Source organism: Malania oleifera, chromosome 1 (genome assembly GCF_029873635.1).
Source record: "Malania oleifera isolate guangnan ecotype guangnan chromosome 1, ASM2987363v1, whole genome shotgun sequence".
NCBI classification, from domain to species: domain Eukaryota; kingdom Viridiplantae; phylum Streptophyta; class Magnoliopsida; order Santalales; family Ximeniaceae; genus Malania; species Malania oleifera.
This window is the reverse complement of record NC_080417.1, coordinates 110,428,764-110,449,562: the sequence shown is the minus strand read 5'-3', so window position 1 is coordinate 110,449,562 and position 20,799 is coordinate 110,428,764. Positions and strand designations below refer to the sequence as shown.

Here is a 20,799-nt window from a genome sequence, read left to right as displayed (position 1 = left end):
TGTAGAAATGGTGGACTAAATTGTGATTTAGTAATTTTTCATTTAGTTGACTATTTTATTATATTATTTAAATGGTACTGAAATAAAAATTAATGGAATGTATATTTGTAAAAATAAAACTTAAATTTTACAATTTTAAATAATTATAAAAATAACACTTCTAAGTTTTTTTAAAAAAAATTTACATAAAAAGATTAAGAAATGCATTTTTTGTGTTTTTTGAATTTTATTCAAATATTAGAAAATTTAAATAAGGAGATAATTTGCAACTTCCTAATAAAAATAAAAATAAAAATAAAAATGAACATGATCTAAACAGGTGAACCGGACCGACCCGTTTATGAAGCCGATTTGCCACCCCCAAGCAGGGCCCGTGTAATGGAAATAGAAAATAAAAATAGTCACTTGGGCAGCGTTACTGTTTGGCTGGCGAGAAAGAGGGAGAGAATTAGAGAAAGAAAACTTGTTGGTGGTATGGTTTAATTTTGTGTTCCATTGCTGCAGTATTTCAGGAGCCAAGTGAGTTTCTGACATGCTAGTTTAATAGTACTGTTGAGTTTCTGCACGAGTGAGAACTGTTTGATATGGACAATATTCGTTTCTTTTTGCATTTACTTTTCCTAGAACACGCGAAGAGACGCAGACACCGAAGCTAAAGAAATGGTAATTTGTTCGGTCCAAATCCCCAAACCGCTCTCGCCATTTCCTGTCAAATCAGGTATATGCACATTTTTTCCTCGTCCCATTTTCTTCTCAATCGTAGGCTTTAATGTGCATCTGCGCACAAGCTCAATCCCTGCAATCCCGCTGAATCAAAGACTCAGAAAAAAACTTGATTCAGCTTGAACTCGGGCAAGATGACGCTTTTCAATTAAGGGTTTCTTCTGTTTGTAATTCAATTTCAGTGGTGGTTTGATTAAGACCCATGTCGGAGGGAAACGGTTGTAGATTATTGATTTCGTGGTCTGGGATATTCTACGAATGCTAATAACATTATTGTTAATCACAATAAAGGGGTTGAGTCGAAGCACAGTTGCTGTGTGACAATGGGTTCTTCTTCTCGTGTCTCGTCGAGGTTGTCTGAGCAGGAGAAGCTGGTTTGGATATGGACTGAGAACAAGCTGGTAATGACGGCCGCAGTGGAAAGAGGATGGAACACTTTCATTTTCTCGTCGGGAGACAAAGAAATCGTGAATGAATGGTCATGTAAGCAGCAGCTTATTACTTCTCTCTCTCTTCTCCCTTTCTCTCTTTCTCACACACTCAGGAACACACACACATTGAATGAAACTCAACTAAAGTTGTGCTTGGGATCATCCATTTTGGCCTTCAATTTGGATTTGTCTAGTTTTAAGCCAAACTCAATACAATTATACTATATAATTATATATTATTCCAATTCACACAAATCCAAATCCAAGTTCTCAACAGCTCCTAAATTCAACAGGTTGGAATTTGGTTACGAGAATTTTGTTTTGTTTTGTTTTTTTTTGTTTTGTTTTTTATGATGTTCTTTAAAATTGCATTATAAATAAGCCGATTGTAATGTAGTAGGTGTATTTACTGTACTTAATAATTGACAATTGGGAAACCTTATTGTGTAGTATTGAACATTTTGTCTGGACCTGAATTGTGGTGAATTTGAGAATTGATGATCATGGTGCATTGGGCTTACGTTACCTATTACGTGAGCGTACATGGAGTGATGAAAATTTCTCAGAAATGGAATCAGGTGCTCCTATTGGTACAGTAAACAAGAGCTGCAAATCTCTTCATGGTTTCACCAGTTGGTGGGATGGGGAATGATTGGGGTGGATGGAAGGAAATTAAGCGAAAACAAAATGGAAAATGGATGCAAGTGGACTAACAGAAATACATAAAATAAATGGTATTATATTTTGGGTGTTAACTGTTTATTCTATTGGACTAAAGGGATCCATTTTTTTCGGTTAATCAAGCTTCTATGGTCACTGGCAGCTCATGGGACAAAAATTTTTTCCTGTAAAAATAATTGAACTATGACCTTGTGGAATGTGAAAGCAAAGTCGATCCTGTTTTGTGACTGAGAGCTGATTTTTAAGTTATTTTTTTTAATTGAGATCATGATAATACATTTCTACATGTTATAATTTATCAAAGAAAATGTATTAGAAATGTGAATCATAGATAGAGTCCAAGCTGCATCCTTGGTGAAGGAACAAGAATGGGAAACAAGGTTGAGGAGAAAATTGAGGAGATGAGAAATTAGAGAAATTGAGATTGAGAAAGAGAAACATTTTTGTAGAGTGAGGGGGATAGCAAGGAGATGAGAATTAGACGAAGATATGGAGAAAAGGAAATCTATGTGTAGGAATTTAGTTGCATAAGAGGTAAACAATAAACTAAATTTATAAATTGATATGGGTCTTTTGATCTTGAGGAAGATCCTTACAATAGTGATGTAGCACGATTCTAAGTAGCCCTAGTCCTATGGTTGACCCTCTTTGTAGCACACACACAATATCACAATCTATAAAAAAATTAAATTGACCAAGCATGAACATCACAAACATATTCTAATGATCACAAGTTGTTGAGATTTTGAAAACATGTATGATTTGGTTCAAAAACCCTTAGTTGATCATTTCATTTAAGTAATCAAGTTTACTCTAAAAGAAGTTATATTAGAAGTCTTAGATCACAAGTCCTAATGTACAAATCAAATATCCCTGAGTATGGTACTAACAACATGTTCATGTTGAAAATCAAAGAGAACGAACAAGGTTTTTCAATCAAGGATTCGGGTAGAGTTTCAAAGCTTACAAGGTACTCTTAGGGACTGTTTTAGATGGTCACAAACAAGGAATTGAAACAAGTTTACCAAAAGGTTCGGAATGTTAAATACCAAGACAAACGAGTACTCAATCAGACCACGAACAAGCTTGTTGATCCTTGAGAATCTTGAGACAAGAATGAAGCTTGAGGTGGTTGTGGCTGTGAGCTATGAAAGAGGTGTGGGTGTGTAGTGTTGATGATGACATTGATGTTGTCGTTGTCTCTGACCACCCAATCTTCGGGGAGACAGAATGTAGCCTCACACTACTCACTCTCAAGGAGAGGAACAAGATTCACAACTTCAAGCAAAAGCTTCTTTTTTTAATTGATAATGCAAGATGCCTTTTACAATAAGTGATGACATATTTATAGCCTTACATGCACATGACTTGCACATGGCTTCTTAAAAGATTAAAGAAAATACAAAAGTAAAATAAAACATTTAAAACATAGGTAATGAAGTTCTTAGGAAATAGTTTGTCATAGGCAATAGGTGCCTAGGAAAATGAAATAAATGCTTCTTGAAAATCCAAGACTCTTTGACTTGCAAGTTGTTATGCTTCTTGAAAAACCAAGACTCTTTGACTTGCAAATTGTCATCGTCTTTCCAAGCTAGCTTCCAAGAGAAGCTTCAATTGCTGCAAATAAAGTTCACATCCAATGGTGGACTTCGGGTGGTCATCCACGTGTCACAATATCCGCAAAAGATAACTCGAGGTGCATGTTGATCCCCATCAAATAGAGTCATCATCCATTACGTTACCTTCTTACTTCTAAGTGTCCTTATCCTCTTAATGCAGGATCCGTCCAAAGATAAAAGATAAAAACACCACTGGATAAGTTACAAAGATACATATATTACTGTAAAGAGTACAAAGAATCTCTATAAGATAATCATGGTTGTAAATTGTAATACACCAATCCACAGATAGTGCATCTCATTTAGATGATTAAGCTGATGTAAAATTATATTTCTAATGTTGAATGCTTACACTTTTCTGAGACATTCATTCCTTTAGCTTGTCCGAGCCACATCCTATTTTGAAACCCACATCTAGTCATGCAAATATGTATGGCCAGCTTTTTTGATAGAGTCTGCTCATGGTTTGGCAAAATGGCCGAGTAGGAATCTGACATGCAAAGAATTGACTGAGCATAGTTTGCCTGAACACACATGCATTATGATGACTTATGGACTCCTGATTTCAGAAATGAACACCATTTGAGAATAATTTGTGCAGTGCTGATATGATAATGGGGCCAAGATGGCCAAATTAATGCTTGGCCAAACATTACAATATATGTTAATGAGAGTGGCAGAAAATCTAGGTAAAAAGCTGAATTTTGTAAACATTGAAAGTGATGGCCGTGTACTATATGACATTTGTTAACGTCAATTGATAGCATTAAACAATAACCATAAGAGAGAAGCATGATGGCTCACCATTCTACATCCATGCTTGACCATGCATCTTGCATTAATTTTGACCAATTTATTGGTAATGTAAATATTAAATTAATCCTATACTTTGTGGGGGCAGAATTTCAGCATGCCTTCAACCAAATATGAAAAACCTTACAGATGCTTAATCTGCTGACATCCTGGTGAAGAGGGTCATTATTTTTGTCACATCCTCAAATTTGAAAAAAAAGGCTGTGACCATGCAAGCTGGGCCATCTTGATTCAGCCAATCACCTTACACTCATTTTGGCTGAACATTAATTATTGCCCTAGCTAATCTTGGCTGACTGTAGCATGAGGAATGCCAATGTTAAGTGCATGGCACATGCAAACCTTGGCTATGTAAATATAAGCTTATTGGACATATGTGGATGTAGGTATTCGACCATGCATGTAACATTCTTCCCAGATTGAGGTGCATTTCTTGGTTTCTTCAGTCACACTCAATCCGTGGCCAATGCCTTGGTGACCATAAAATTGCTCAGCCATTTTGTAGGCCATATAGCTTTTGAACAGACACTGCCAATCGGATTGGTCAAATTTGGGTACAAACTTGCATGAAAATGGCTTTTGAAGAATAATTCCTATGTTCCACCATTTCACAGAACTTTTGATTGAAACTTAAATCAATTTGATCATGCATTTGTTGAATTGAACTAATGTTGAGGGCCAAAAATTATTTGGGATGATCAGTTTTAAAAAAATATATATGTTGTTTGAAGGTCAATTCAAGAGAATGTTTGTCCATTTTGTTTGCAAACCTGTTTGGGCGCATACGAAATTTATAAAAACAAAATGCTGAAGGGATAAAGAAGAGGAAGAGGTAGAGGGAAAAAAGTAGAGATGGCCAGAGAGGAAGAGCAACTGCTGAAGGCTTGTTTTTGGAACAAGGCAATGGAGAGAATTTTCGAAGGATGAATCAGGGTTTGGATTCAATCCCAGCTCTCGAAGGTGGGAAGCGGAGACTCACTGCCTTATGTATTTTCACTTCTTGCCAAAGTAAGAGGCAACATGACTTTGATGTTTCCAACTTTTAGTCCATAATCCACATTTCCAAAGCTAGGCATTTTGTTGCAGGTTTTTTTTTGGAATTAGGAACAGAATACCAAACATGCTTTTTGTTGCCAATTCCAAAGTTTGAGAAGGCAGGCAGCAAATTGGGAATGACATTGTCACCAAACAGGCCGTAAACAACTATGCAGTAACATTTCAAGTTAAAAAGATGAAAATCAATTTCAAGTCTGTTCCTATTCTTAAAAAAATTTTGGAACATTGTTTTATTTTTCATATGGTTTTTGTTGACCTAAAAATAGCTTATGCTAGATACTCACCTAGGGAAGTTCTTTGGTGGGTCTTAAAAAGGAAGGGAGTTTGTAGTATATATATTGAGGTCATTAAGGATATGCATGATAGAGTAGTGATTAGTGCTAGGACTGTAGGAGGAGAATCTGTACATCAAGGTTATACTTTGAGTTCTTATCTTTTTACTTTAGTATTTGATGAACTAACTAAGAATATCCAAAATGAGATCCCTTGGTGTATATTGTTTGCAAATGATATCATGTTGATTGATGATAGTAGGAGTGGGGTGGAATCTAAGTTAGAATTTTGGAGAACCATATTAGAGTCTAAAGGGTTAAGGATAAGTAGGAATAAGACAAAATATATAAAATATAATTTTAGTATGTATGGAGTAGTAATAGAGAGAAAATTAAACTTGATAATCAAGAGATTAATAGCAGTGATAGATTTAGATATCTTGAATCTATTATGCAAGATGAAGGGTAAATTGAAAAAGATGTGGTACATAGAATTAAAACATGTTGGGTAAAATGGAGGAGTGCGTCAGGTGTGTTGTTTGATCATAGAACACCCTTAAAATTATAAAAAAAAAATAAAAATTATATAACGGCTATATGGCTAACTATGCTTTATGGTTCAGAATGTTGGGCAACTAAGAAATAACACGTATAAAAAATAAAAGTTGCTAAGATGCGAATGTTAAGGTGGATAAGTGGTTTAACATTAAAATATAAAGAAATGAACATATACGTAATAATTTAGGCATAGCACCGGTTGAAAACAAGATAAGGGAGGGGCGGCTTAGATGATTTGGGCATTTGAAACGCAGGCTTAGTAAAGCACCTATAATGAGGAGTGAGTGAGTTTTTGTTTCTAGCATGAAAGGGGTGGGGGTAGGCCTAAAATAACTTCAAATGAGGTAGCGAGGAAGGATTTAGCAACCCTCAACCTAATAGAGGAAAATGCTCTTGATCGGGTGAATTGGTGGAAAAGGATTCGTGTAGCTGAACCCGCCTAGTGGGACTTGAGGCTTCTTGTTGTTTTTGTTGTGTTGTTGTTGTCATTTATTTTGCTACTATCATGGAGTGATTTTAATCTTCTGATTTTATAAATAAAAGAAGATTTATTTCCTACACATTTTGGGCCTTCGTAGTTTTGGTTCTCAAATCTTTCCCACAGTTCGTAGAATTTGATTTCCTCAAAATGAAATATTTATCAATGCATGTGCAGCAATTGCATTGATATATCCTCTCTTCATTGAAGAGGGACAGCTTTTTGATGGTGAGAATAGAAGAGTTGGCACATTTTATGAGATTTCATCTTCACAGCAATTACAGCAGCTCCAACCAGTTGATGAGCAGGCCGAGAATGTTATCATTAATTTACTAGACTGGCAGGTGTGTTCATTGCTAACAGCTCTTATGTATGAGTTTAATCAAGTTAATCAATATGCCTTTACACTTCATTTACTACATTTGACAGTGAACAGATGTCTATGATTACTTTGTTGCAACTCAATAACATTAGCTAGACTTTATCTGGTCAGTGTCTATGATAGGAATGATTTTTCCTGCGAATAATTATGTTAGTGCTGAGTAGTCTACATGGCTGCAGGATCTTGTCCTTTTGGTGAATGGCCAATGTAATAGACTACTTATATAACTTAGAAATTACTTTGTTCACTTGCTGTATTCTACCAAAATTATTTTTCAAATCAGTCCATTTGAATCACTGGAAGTGGAACCTGGAGGGACTTACCTTTCATGCCACCACATTCTGTCAGTGACTCCTGTTTATGCATTTGTTCATCTCCTTCTTCTGGATGAGGCTGCACGCCATCTATACATTTTGCACTTTCAGAACTCTTTCCAGTGCTAGTTTTATGATAACTTCCTTGGATTTTTCAATCAGTTGCCTATCTTTTTTGTCATGTTTCCAGAACTAACCCATTGACAGCTCTTTCAAATGACTAATATATTTCTGTAACAAATATTTTTCTGGTGAACCTTTGGAATACTGTTGTCTTCTTTTTGATCTATATTGTTCTGTGATTCTTAGGTGATACCTGCAGAGAATATTGTTGCAGCGTTCCAGGGCAGTCAAAAAACAGTGTTTGCGATCTCTAGAACACCCTTCCAAGCACAAATTTTTCTTGAGGTAGATTTTTTGTTTTTCTCTGTTCTCAAGATTTCTCTTAAATATTTTAAAATGAATGAATTCTAAATACTCGAGGACAGCTCAATTTTTGGACATTGGGAAGTGCACCCTGACATTGTGTGAAAACTTTTACCTTTGTTTCTAGGCGTTGGAGCAGGGGTTGGGAGGTGTTGTTTTAAAAGTTGACGACGTTGCAGCTATTCTTAAGCTGAAGGTAATTTCCTCGAAGTTAAGCTCCTTAACTAGTGAAGCATTGCTACTTAACATGGTTAATATCATCAGGACTATTTTGACAGAAGGAATGAAGCAAGCAATTTTTTGAGTTTGACTAGTGCTACTGTTACTTGGGTACAAATTACCGGAATGGGTGATCGTGTTTGTGTGGATCTGTGTAGTCTCATGAGACCTGGTGAAGGACTTCTGGTTTGGTTCCAGTTTCCTTCTTATATTCCTGTGGTTTTTGTTTTTTATGTTCCAAGAAGTTTCTTTTGTCTATGAATTTTTCTTTCTTTTTGTGTATAATAGGTTGGGTCCTTTGCTAGAGGACTCTTTCTTGTTCACTCAGAATGCTTGGAGTCAAATTACATTGCCAGCAGGCCTTTTCGAGTTAATGCGGTGAGATTTGGCTTTGGAGTTGCTAAAGATGTTATTTTGATTACTGGTGTTGTAAAACTTGGTGATGAACACTGGCCAATCGGATTAGATCAGCTGCCATAACACATCCTTTATTGTGTTTCCACCAGAAATCCCTCACATCATTTGAAAAAAATATATATGTATAAATAAAATAAAAAAAGACAAAAAAAACATAAAGCGAAAAAAAAAAAAAAAAAAAGAAATAGAAGAAAGAAAACACATGTGAAGAAATGTCAGCTACAGCTGAGTAATTCCCTGAATTATTGTTACTTCTGCATGGCTAGCGTGGTTAGGGAAGAAAACGGTTTTTAACCCATATGAGGTGAAAATATTAAAACTGCCTTCATATTTACCATGTAAATGTATCCATTTGTTCGTCATACCATTATGATGAATTTGTTTGTTTATTTATTTTTTCTGTTCATATAACTCAGCATTTTAGGATTCTAGAGAGGTCCCTTTTTCTATTACAATTTCAGCAATAATGACCTAGTTCTTGCTTGCTTCGTACTAATTGTGCAACCTAACCAACTGCTTTTTCTTCCAAAATGCACAGGGACCAGTGCATGCCTATGTTGCTGTTCCAGGAGGAAAGACTTGCTACCTATCAGAGTTAAAAGCAGGCAAAGAAGTACTTGTAGTTGATCAAAATGGCCGGCAACGAACCGCAATTGTAGGGCGTGTAAAGATAGAGACTAGACCCCTAATCCTTGTCGAGGCAAAGGTATGTGTTCAATGAATATCATCTCTAAGCATAATGACAGAATCTTCTGATTTTTCTCTTCATTACATTGACAAGTTATTTTGAGTGAAAATAGTTCATATGAAAGCATACGTTATGTCAATTGCGTACCAATCATGATATAGCAAACTTCAATAAAGTGCATGGAGACCAAATGGGACACGTCTATAAAGTATAAAATTCCAGACTAGTACTTAATAGCCTGAAACTGTCATTTGAACTTGTCAACAATTATTTTTATTAGCCAAGGCATGATACATGTAATGAAAATATTTTAGGAGAAGAAAAAGAAAAATAAATAATTGATAGGACCCTATGAGAACCCAAACTTTTCAGTTTGCAGTAAAATTTGCTGATTACGTGAAATGCAGCTATGTTGGAGGCCAAAACTTCAATCATAATATCAATGCAAATGAGGTTTTGATTAAAAAATATTCATGGAAGAGCAATTATAAAATTTAGAAAAAAATTATTCAGGAAAATAGAAATACTAATAGGAAGAATGAGAAGATTACCATGCACATAATTAGCTCCAGTGGTGGACTGGTGGTAGTATCCAATGCAACATGCTGATTTAGAAGCTGAAATTCTCTCTCCTTCATTCCTTTTACATGATCAATGCAAGATCGGGTTCAATTATGCTCTTTGTTGCCAGCAGGAAGGAGAGCAAAATAATTGTAGTCTACTTTTTTTCGGCTTTTTCTTAAAACATGGAAAATGGCAATTCATTTGGGCTCAGCACTGTGGCCCCAGCATAATTGGTCAGGGCATGCTCAAGTCAAGTTTTTACTGCCCCTAATCACAGGATTAAAAATATTTATATTGTCTTCATGGACTCTGTCCTCCATGGCTGGATGAATGAAATATGATGTTCCCTATTTTTTTCTCAGATGAAATTTAGCTTTTTGTGTGTGTGTGTACATGCGCACACGCACCTGTATATGTAATTCTATATATGAAAAAAAAAAAAAGCTTGGTAATATGGTTGCTAATGCAAATTTGTGGTCTACTCATTCTGGTATGCTGTTGCAGGAAGAATCAGATAATCAAACTCTCTATAACATCCTCCTACAGAATGCAGAAACAGTTGCAGTAGTCTGTTCCACTAATGGTCTTTTCTAACCATCATGCAACTCTAAAAAAGTTTGTGATTTTTGCATTTCATAATCTTGAGTAGGCTTATTAGCTGCAGGAAATGGAGCTCAAAAGAGGGCAATTCCTGTGACATCACTCAAAGTTGGAGACCAAGTTTTGCTGAGATTGCAGGGTGGGGCACGGCACACAGGAATAGAGATCCAAGAATTCATTGTGGAAAATTGAAGAAGCAAGATGTCAGTGCTTATAAAAAGGACAAAAACAAGTCTCATCCTGTAGGTGTTGATTCCTGATAAAATCTTAATTTAGAATACGACGCATTTTTTCTTGTAATGCTATGGTGTCATTAATATTAATGCATTGAATCACATCAATCCACGGTAAAATACGAAAAAAATAAAATAAAATAAAACACATTAAGATTTTAGGGCTTTGAATTTGAATGTGTGGATATGATGGAACTGCAATATTTGTCCATTGTTGTTATGATTAGGGGTGAGCATAATTCGGGAAAACCCGAATTAACCGATCGAAATTGGTTCGATTAGGTTAAGAACATAAGATCGGTCGGTTCGGTTAAGAGGAATGTTAATTCGGTTAACCGAAATAACCGATTCAATAATTAATTAAAATTTAAATATAAATTTGCATATGCTAATTTGTTAATATGTTAATTAGTATATGCTTATTTGTTAATATGTTAATTAGAATTTGGTAAAAAAAGTTATAATTATATTATATTTTTATTAATTAATTTTAAATTAATTTGGTTAAATTCAATTAACTGAATTACTTGAAAAGGTAATTCAGTCGGATTCGGTTCGGTGAGGCCTCTCTATTCGGTCGGTTCGGTTAACAGTTCTCAATAACTAAAAATTTCGGTTAATTAACTGAATTTGGCCAATCGACCATTTGCTCAACCTTAGTTATGATGGCATGTTGAACAATAGGTTCAAAATAGCGATCCATCTTATAAGAATAGCATAAAGACAATGCATCTATTTCTTGCAGATTTCATCCAGCAGAATCAATGGACTTTGTTTCCTAAAGAAATTTTTCAAAGTAAGACAACAAATTAAAACTATACTCCTGAAGAGAAGTCACCTCTCCATGGAGTCACATGAGCATGCTCACATTTTTGGCAAAGAATGCTAATAGAATACCATGGGAAGAGATTTAAATGTACAACATTTATCTATAAGGAATCCCAGAGTTGAAAAAAAATTGTTCTGTTCTGCCTATTAATAGAATAAAACCTCCACAGTTTAGCCTTCTAGAAACTCCCATAAATTGTTACATGGAAAATTTTTAATTGGAACAGGCAAAATAATGTGCTGAACAAACAAAACAGCAGAGCTCAATATCAGTGCGTGGATTGAGTCGTGGCTGTCTTCTTAAAATCAATCTTATCAACCTTCACCTCTCCATCAATGAGTTCATAAACATAGACAACAACACGCAGGCCATCAATGTCCATGAGGACAAAGCTGGGGTTCACATCGTAGGTAATGCTGCTGTAGGCGCCAGTGGCAGAGCCAGGGTTTATGACGACACCGCCCTCATGTTTGTAGGCCTTGAACTGATGGGTATGACCACTCACAAGGATGTCCACATCTAACTGTCTTTGGAGCATGGCCAGAGAGTCCAAGTCTCCCCATGGCACAACCTTCATAACATGATGCAAATAAAGAGAACTAATTAGCATTGTTGCACTATAAAATTTGATTATGAACAAAAAAAATATACAAAATACAGCGATACACATTATTGACAACCAATCCAACTTCTCAAGGCTGTAATAGCGAATATGAAAATTGACAAGAACAGCAATTATTGTGTTTGCAATATACAAAGACAACTTTTCTTCTTTGGCAATAGTACATAAACAACAACTTAGTTGGAAGCTATAGTACCCTCCAAAAAGGGGGGAAAACTGGCATGTCTTTGATTATTTGAACGAAGGCATTTTCTAGGACATTGGTTGGCCATCCATGTTCCATTTATAATTTGCCCATGCATATCATCTAGATCCTCCTTTTTCCCCCAAGGTTTCATTTTCCTTTAAAACAGGCGGATCAGTGATGAAAAAATTGGAACTTGGAAATAAGGAAAGATGGAAATCAAGTCTGGCAGATCAAGATTTGACTCTGGTGGTTTTTTTCTTTTTCTTTTTTCCCCTCACTCACAGGTAAGGAATATACAAACAGGAGAATAAGACATCTTAACAAAATCAGGGATCATCCAAATAAAAAAAATGAAGAAATGAAAAATGCAAAAAGAAAAAAACAAAAAAAACCAGCGTGCACTAACAATTCAACAAAAAACGCCAACTGTGCTGAATATCTGAAAGCTCATCCCCTTAAAGATCACATGACACACAAACCAAAGAGAAGCCAAATACTGTATCTTCTCCCAAACAAACAACAATTTCTCTCCTGAGAAAATATGTGCATTATGTTCCATCCATAGCACCCAAAAATACGGCAAAGAAAACACATTTCCATAATGCTGCGACTGTGAGGGTACTCTGACCAAACGGATACCATATCCAGGTACATACAAGTAAAAAAAAAAAAAAAAATCCAACTCTAGGCACCATCCTACATTGATTGAAGGCCTGCAGAGTTCTTACTTCTCTTCCTCCCTTGACCATATGCATGAGGGAGGTTAACATACATCAATTGAAACCTGACCAAAATACCTATACCATAAACACCAGATTACAAGTCCAAAAAATAACAACTCTCCATAATGTTCCACAATGGTTAAGGTCTGTAGAGCTCTTAATGTTCCTCCTCCTTTTTCCTCAAACCCTTCCATTAGTCAACCATCTCCCCTATAAAAATACAAGTCAAAGTATATGTTAGAATATCAATATTTGGACTTTTTCACTCTTCTATTGAACAGATTAGTACTCTTTCTGGTAAATTTATAATTTGCTCTCTCTGCCACCTTGACATGCTTTTGGATCAATGTGAACAATCTCTACTTTGAAGGAATTTTGATTTTGAACTCTGGCTGATAAAAGTTCAAGACACAAAACACTTAGAATTAACAACACCTCGACTTCCTTTGGATTTGTGATTTATCTACAAAGATAGAGGTGAATTCTGGATCTCATTTATTGCATTGTCAGGACACTATGCGATGGAAACAAAGACCCACGTATTTAAGGGGGCATTTGAATGAACGAATTTGGAATGAACATGCAAATAAATTTTTCCATTTCGAAGAGTGACTTTAGAACCAAGTTGATTGTTCACAGCTTTCCAGAAAAGCTGTCAAAGGGAAGCCGGACATGTTGGTGATGTAGTGGGTTGTATCATCCATTGGGCATTGCTCTTGATCTGCTACACCAGTGCTTAAAGAATTGAAGTCTGTTATCTTCACATTCCTAACTTCTAGAATTGATTATGGACTAACGATGATTGGCTGGTTGCACAGTTGCACTCTATGGTACTTGTCTCATTGCAAATGTGCCCATAGCACGTGGCTCCAATTGCAGTTGTGCCTTGCTCCCTCTTCTCACCAGGAATAAGGGCTCTCAAGACGGCAGGTGCGATGGATCCCCTCCCCAACCCTATCCTTGACATTGAGTTCCTAAACAGAAGGATCTTGCTCCATTCCAGGGATTTGCATCATGAAATTCTAATGAATTTCGTTTCTATGAGCCAAATTTGTTATTGAGACAAATATATCACCCCATCAGGGGGTCAATTAATGGAAGACAGTATGTGTTATTTATATTGTCAATGAAGCGCAAGACAATTTCTTATAGTAGGGATATCCGCACCTTTTTGGCAAACCTCAGGGGAGGTCAGCACATTTTTCCCTGTAAAATATGCTAAATGGTAATCAATAAATTTATCAGGTGTACAGTACCAATCAATCTAGCAGAATAAGTTGTGCATTAAGATTCTTGGACAGGGCAGAGATCAGAATGTCTGATATAAATAATGATGACATAAACTCCATGTCATCAACAAATAAAATCATTTGACCAAAAGAAAGCCATCAACACTTGTATATTAATTCAACATACATGCCAATGGAATCTAAAGTCCTTGTAACATAAACTTTTCAAGCTTCTTATATGAACTTTACTTGTACAAGGCCGGAAGAAAAATAAAAATCAGGAAGGTCAAATTATCTAGAGAATGATGGTAGATCAAACCTGATGGCCATGACACAATCCAAGCTTAAATTGACCAATACTAAGTGTCTTGGTTTCTGGATAACGTGCATCTTCATCATATTCACCTCGTGTAATATGCAGGCTTGGGCAAAGACTCTTCAAGTAATCATGAACTTCCTGGGTACGGAAAGAGTAATAATTATGTTCAAGGAGAATGCAGTGCATATGATTTTATTGAGGTAAAAAATTATATACCATGAAAAAAATGTCATGCATTTCATGTTTTCTATTAAGTAAACAAATAAAGTACAAATATCACGTACTAGAAAGGACAACACTGACATGTTTTGACAACTAATCTATTGCACAAATGCAAAAAGCTAGCGTAACAAACATGTGTTGGAGTTCAGGAAAGTGTTAGATAGGGCACACTTTTCCAATCAAGCAAACGGGCAGCAGGGCATATAAAAAAGAAGGATTCAAACAGAATCAGAATCTAAGCTGTAAATTCACTAGAAAATAAGGAGAGCCCAACAGAAATAAAAAAGTAAGCTGCAAATTCAATTGAATAAGTAAGATCTAGATAGATGTGCTGCTTTTTTCCATGGTGAAAGAGAAATCTACAGGGAGCACCCAAAGAGTTTTCAGATGTAAGGAAAGCAAAATATGGTCTGGAGGTTAAAAAAGAGTTTGCATGGCTTGTAGGAAGATTTGAGTCAATCATGGGACAACATGGTTACAAGAAGACTACTACATTCTCCTATGGTGATTTTCTTATTTAATTTCTTTGTGTTGATGATATGCTGATTGTGGCCATGATGTGTCTAAGATTGATATGTTGAAGAAAGATTACGTACATCATTTACCATGAAATTCTTAAGGTTTGAGTGAGCCTTCTACATTGAAAGACTTAGAATCAGCAAAGAAATCCTTAGTACAACAATCACTTGTGACAAGAAAGCTAAGAAGCTGTGGTTATCACAGGAGATATATGTTGAGAAAATGCTTAAAAGATTCAACATGGACAGGGCAAAGACAGTTGGTTGTCCTCTTGCTAATCACTTCAAGTTAAGTTCCACAGAGTGTCCTTCCACTAAGAAAGAAACGGGAGAAATGGGAAGAGCTCCATATCTTTGAGTGGAAATTGGATGTATGTATTCAATAGTTTGCACGAGGCCAAACATACTTATGTTGTTGGTATTGTTAGCAAATTTCTCTCTACTCCTAGTAGAGAGCATTCAAATGTCATGAAATGGATAATGAAGTATCTTGGAGGTACCTCCACATTATTTCTTTGCTTTGGGAAAAGAAAAGTTGTAATATATGGTTGCATAGATACAGACATGGGTGGAGATGTTAATACCAAAAAGCCTACATTGGGGTTATTGATTACTTTTAGTGGGAGAGCTATGGCTTGGCACTTGAAGTTACAAGAGTGTGCTGCTCTTTCTACAAAGGATAGAGTAGCTACTAAAGCATGCAAGGAAGTATTGACAATGAAAAGATTAATACAAGAGCTTGCATTTAAGTAGGAGAGGTATGTGTTGCATTTGATAATTTTAGGGTGCAAAATAAAAATCATACATTTTTTATTTATTAATTTTTTATACAACAAAAGAAGAGATTTCATTTTCGATCAAAATACATTTATGTGAAATACTATTGGATTAGAGGCACATTGGATAAATGATCAGAAATTATGAAGATCCATATTGATGATAATATTTCAGACATGATGACAAAATCCCTATCAAGAGGCAAGATCGTTAGTATGATGAACTTCTTGACATAGTCAAGAGGGGGAGATTTGATGGGTTTCCCTTCTATGTGAACTACGACATATATTTTTTTTCAAGTGGTTCACTTGAAAGTCTTCGTTCAAGCCCAAGTGGAAGCTGATATTTATTTTTGGTGGTAGCTCACTTAGTTGGATGACTATGCAATGGAATTCCATTTATTGGTATGGTGGTAATTTGCTTTATCAAATGAGTAGTCATCTTTGGAGAAAAGTCAAATCTTTGGGAAACAAAAGCTTTTCGAGATTTGTGCTTGCAACAAAATGAGCGAGGGAGTGAAAGGGGAAAATATTGCTCAAAATTATGGGTCAAAGGGGCCTGCACAGTTAGCTTATTTATTTATTTATTTATTTATGACCGGATGGCAAGTTCTTGTCCAATTGAACTAGCATGTTTGCGACTCAGACTTCTTCTTTGTGGTTGATGATTGTTATGTGGAGCTCTCTTGGGTTGCTTTTGTTGCTGGGTAGTAGTTTCTTCTTTTGGGTAAGATACCTCCATATTTCATTCTTGCTCAATTCCACCTAGTTGACAATGACTTTAATTATGTTGGGTGCCAAGAATGTGTTCTTCTTGATGCTTTTAGTTGATGCATACCTTTATTCAACTAGGGAAGATCTATTGCAATCCTATTATTTTGACATAGTCGAAGACTTGGAAGTGTACTTTGGTGCACCATAGTTCTCTTTCCCTGTTGCTAGAGTTCTTTCTATTCTAGTTATTCTCTGAGGACTGCATTGTTCTGTCTATGAACTTCTAAGACTGTTAAGAGTTTTCTTGCATAACTGTTAGGGTTTTCTTGCATATCGGTTTTCTCAGGGTTTCCCACATAAATATTAATGTCCTCTTCATATGAGTGTGGATGATTTTCTCTGTTACTTGCTGATCACTTGTAACATTTGGTCATAGATTATTCTACTTAGTGTTGATTTGGACAAGGGGAATGATTATCATATGCTGTTAAGCTTCAGTGTTTCAGCCATCACCTCCTAACCCCTCCCCCAACACACTGAGCTATCAGAAGCCATAACCTGCCTAAATGAGTTTGCTTGCCCATTAAGAAAACACAACAAACAAAAGCTTTTTGGTTTTCACTTGAATTGTCTAATAAAACTCAACAAATTACATTAGCCCAACAAATCAACAATACATCAAACCAGCTTCTACTTGTAACAGTAACTGCCCTGTTTATCACTCTGGGAGGAAACAACTGATAACAATGCAAAATTACTTTTACAATGTGTTAGGGGCTAGGGAGTGTGAAATTCGAGCCTTAAAATTTGGCATCCTGTGAAAGTCGACCTAACATTATGCGGAAATCAATTTATTGAGTTATATCCAAATCTGCTTTAATCCAAATCAAGGTCTAGACTATACGCTCCTAACTGCAGTGTTAGGTTACGCATGAGTACTCATATGCAACATATCAATATCATGCAGCAATATGATTAAGAATTACAAAAGAAAAAGAGACAGAAGAAAGAAAATCACATTCAATTAAACCCAAAAAGAGTCAGTATGAAATTAGATAAAAGAAATTACTTTGATACATAGATTTCCTGTGCAAAGGATGTGCTGAATCTTGCCAGGAACGAGCATGGATTTGAACTTTGCAGGCAGATCAGGTGCCCTGTGAGGGATGTGAAGATCCCCCAGCGCCAATACCAGCACCATTCCTTCTACCCCTTCTGTAAGATTTGTCAATATCCACAAATCATCAGAATCTGCCACAATCACAACAAGCAATATAAGAAACGACCTTCTACGTTCTCAAACAACACAGTTATAGAAAATTACAAACTAAACTATGGATCGATTTGCGAAAATGACTGACCTATTAAACAAAAGATGACAAAAACGTCAGATAGCGGCAAAGAATTAGGTTTTGCAAGATATAAACCGCAGATTTTCGTCAACAGATCGTCTTTGATTGAAGGCTACGACTTGAGTTCTGCAAACAGGAGTAATGCTTACCGCGAGAGAGAGAGAGAGAGAGAGGGACGAGCAGCAGACTGGCAGAGAGGGCACGGAAGCATCAGTGCCCCTAAACCCCACGGTTTCTTGCATTTACTAAAACATCGTCGTTTTGGAGAGGAGCTTGGAAAAGCAATATGACGTCGTTTTAAAATTATTCATGCCAAACGACACTGTTTTACTTGCGACCGCTTTTTTTTTTTTTGGCATGTAATATCGTTTTTATTATAGTGCAAGTCCCAACAAAAGGGCATTTTCTTGTAAAAGAAGCATATATTTCCTTAATATTTTAAAAATAATGTGATCTTTTTTATAACTCAATATAATAATATTCAAAGAATTTTATTTCTCAATCTCTTTTGATGGTGGATTTATTCTTTAAAAATAAGAAAATTAATGCAACCGAGAAAGTGCAAATGGAAAAGTTGGTTTGAAGCATGCTGGTGAACTATCATACCCCTTCCTAAGATTCAATAATGCTTTTTAGAAGTGTGTACTTTGTGAGGATAGGTGGAGTAAGAAATTGATTGTGGCTTATGGTAAAGGAAAAATAAGAATATGATGATTAGGGACAGACGAAAGTTTTGCTATAAAGGATGAGATAGTAGATCACACTGAGAAAAGAAAAAAGTTAAGAGAAAAGTTGTTAAAATTGAGCATGTGTCTTTGAGAAAATGAATAAATAATAAACATAATCAAGTGATGATCATTTCTTACAAAAACGATTAGTCAATATGTCAACCAAAAAAAAAATTATGAATTAGGCTTATCTAGGTACATTTGTGGATCTTAAAGGGATTCACTCCTTATCGTATGTACAATAACTACATTGGGTTATGCTCGATTTAACCTTGCTTTGGAAGTTGGCCTCCTTTAAAGGTTTTCTTACATAAAAGGTAATAAGGTAAAACCTCTTCAAGTAACATGACCATTTGAAGGTCAAAGTAGAAAAGAAATTGAAACACTAAGCACCATTCTAATAACCTAATGTTTGGTAGTTGAAATGGAATGTAATGGGAGTAGAATGAAATGAAAAAAATGCATGGTAAATATATAAAATTTAAAAGACCATTTCCACTCTATTCTATTCTATTCTCGAACAAAAGAAGGAGAAGGTGAGAGAATGATAAACTTTTAGAATACCAAAATTGCAACACAAATTGCACCAATTCCCCACAAATTACTTTCGAAATTGGACCCATTAGCTAGAGCCTCAAACTTCTTAATTTTTGACGGATTGAACCATCCACAGAATTATTGTATATAGTTAGAAACTCTAGTGTTCCGTTTGGGTCAAAGTTTTTGCTTGAGGAAAAAAAAGAAAAGAAAAAAAAATAAAGAAATATATTTTTCAGTTTATTTTCTTTTTTACATCAAATATTATTGAAAGTAAAATTTTGTGCTCATATAATTAAAATTTTAAAAAAGTAAGATTAATCACATTTAAAATCAAAAACTTATTTATTGATTTGCTATATATTTTATTTTCGATTCACATTGTTTGATAATAAAAAACGAATGAAGTAGATTCATTCAATTTTTGCTTTCCTTTTTTTTTTTTTTTCTTTTTTCATAATTTTTAGGTTGGCCTAAGTTGGCTTAATCACCCAAAGAGGAGGGAATTAGCCCAACAAGAGTCTCACTGTTCAGAGGCTTGAGTTTCCATATAAAGAAAAACATAAACAGAAGAATAATAGTATTTTTATTCCAATATTGAGTCGTGAACACTACATACTTTAGAAAGGAAACAAGCATGGGTGTTTATAGGAGATAAATAATACATTTGTGGTACTTTGAAGTTAAAAAATTTTGGCTCCTGGAGGCCCCTTGAAGATTGAAATCAGATCTTCAATAAGTGTGCAATAACGGTTTGAATGTTTGAATTCTTCCTTAATTGGTGAGGAATTTTTTGAAATGTCTTCATGGATGGAATTAAAGTGTCTTCATGGGTGGAATTGATTTCTTTATGCGAGTGGAATTGAAGTATCTTCATGGGTGGAATTGATGTCTTTATTGATGAAATTGATTGAGGGGTGTTGTGTTTTTGTGGCTCTTATACTTAGTGGAGTGCATAAACAAAGGAAGAAAACATATGTGAAGTCATTGGTGCAGTGCAGAAGATAATCGTCAATGAATAAACATGATTCGTCGACGAATTACCAACATCGTTGATGAGTTGTTTGAAATTGTCGACGAAGAGAGGTACCGAGAACAGATAAAATTTAGACATTCAGAAGTCATCAACGAATAGGCCCGATTCATCTACAAATTGACCCAAATCGTCTACGAATTGACCCAAATCGTCAACGAATTGACCATATTCGTCGACGAATTAGCTCGGGGTTACGAGGATGATTTCAAATTTTGAATATGAACGTTAGAACAGTTGGGTATTTGGAGGGAAGCCTCTGTGGGGTTGTTAAATATGCCATTCTGGGTATATTGAAGTAAAGAAGATCATTGTAATACCATTGTATTGTGAGCTTTGAGTTTTTCATAGTTAAACCTTTGGTAGTTGTTCCCATGGATTTAGGCTTTGACGAACCATGTAAATCTTTGTGTGGATTCTTATTGCTTTTAGATATACTGCGTGTTTGAATTATATTTTGGTTCTTCATTGTTTGTTGTGTTTATATTCCGCTGTGCAATCCTATATTTTTTTCACAGCAATTGGTATCAGAGCGTT

The 20,799-nt window shown here is 35.4% G+C and overlaps 2 protein-coding genes across 4 annotated transcripts; one reads left to right on the top strand and one right to left on the bottom strand.

The window, feature by feature from the left end:
- Positions 1-367: 367 nt before the first annotated feature.
- LOC131143812 (uncharacterized) lies at positions 368-10,645 on the top strand. The gene is made up of 11 exons (XM_058092186.1): positions 368-519; positions 625-718; positions 1,015-1,206; positions 6,809-6,975; positions 7,637-7,735; positions 7,881-7,949; positions 8,018-8,158; positions 8,261-8,350; positions 8,928-9,095; positions 10,146-10,224; positions 10,306-10,645. The coding sequence occupies exons 2-11, from the start codon at positions 661-663 to the stop codon at positions 10,431-10,433; spliced, it is 1,191 nt and encodes a 396-aa protein (XP_057948169.1). The 5' UTR covers positions 368-519; positions 625-660; the 3' UTR covers positions 10,434-10,645.
- Positions 10,646-11,343: 698 nt separating this feature from the next.
- Positions 11,344-18,234, bottom strand: LOC131143798 (vacuolar protein sorting-associated protein 29). Of its 3 annotated transcripts, none has more exons than XM_058092175.1 (4): positions 17,974-18,234; positions 17,682-17,827; positions 14,383-14,520; positions 11,344-11,874 (listed from the first exon to the last, which is right to left on the bottom strand). In XM_058092175.1, exons 2-4 carry the CDS (start codon positions 17,811-17,813, stop codon positions 11,572-11,574), a joined length of 573 nt encoding a protein of 190 aa, XP_057948158.1. In that variant the 5' UTR covers positions 17,814-17,827; positions 17,974-18,234; the 3' UTR covers positions 11,344-11,571. The 3 variants fall into 3 exon arrangements, with proteins under 3 accessions (XP_057948158.1, XP_057948138.1, XP_057948147.1); XM_058092155.1 differs by having other exon boundaries at positions 17,682-17,863; positions 17,974-18,222; XM_058092164.1 differs by having other exon boundaries at positions 18,114-18,197.
- Between the last annotated feature and the right edge of the window lie 2,565 nt (positions 18,235-20,799).

What these genes read in the sequence shown, in the direction of transcription:
- LOC131143798 (XM_058092175.1), bottom strand. Translation starts at nt 17,813, where the DNA reads ATGGTGCTGGTATTGGCGCTGGGGGATCTTCACATCCCTCACAGGGCA. An exon ending in CAGGAAATCTATGTATCAAA is followed by an intron (nt 14,521 to 17,681) that starts GTAATTTCTTTT and finishes TTCCGTACCCAG; the next exon opens with GAAGTTCATGATTACTTGAA. An exon ending in GATTGTGTCATGGCCATCAG is followed by an intron (nt 11,875 to 14,382) that starts GTTTGATCTACC and finishes CATGTTATGAAG; the next exon opens with GTTGTGCCATGGGGAGACTT.
- LOC131143812 (XM_058092186.1), top strand. Translation starts at nt 661, where the DNA reads ATGGTAATTTGTTCGGTCCAAATCCCCAAACCGCTCTCGCCATTTCCT. An exon ending in GCCATTTCCTGTCAAATCAG is followed by an intron (nt 719 to 1,014) that starts GTATATGCACAT and finishes ATCACAATAAAG; the next exon opens with GGGTTGAGTCGAAGCACAGT. An exon ending in AAGCACAAATTTTTCTTGAG is followed by an intron (nt 7,736 to 7,880) that starts GTAGATTTTTTG and finishes CTTTGTTTCTAG; the next exon opens with GCGTTGGAGCAGGGGTTGGG.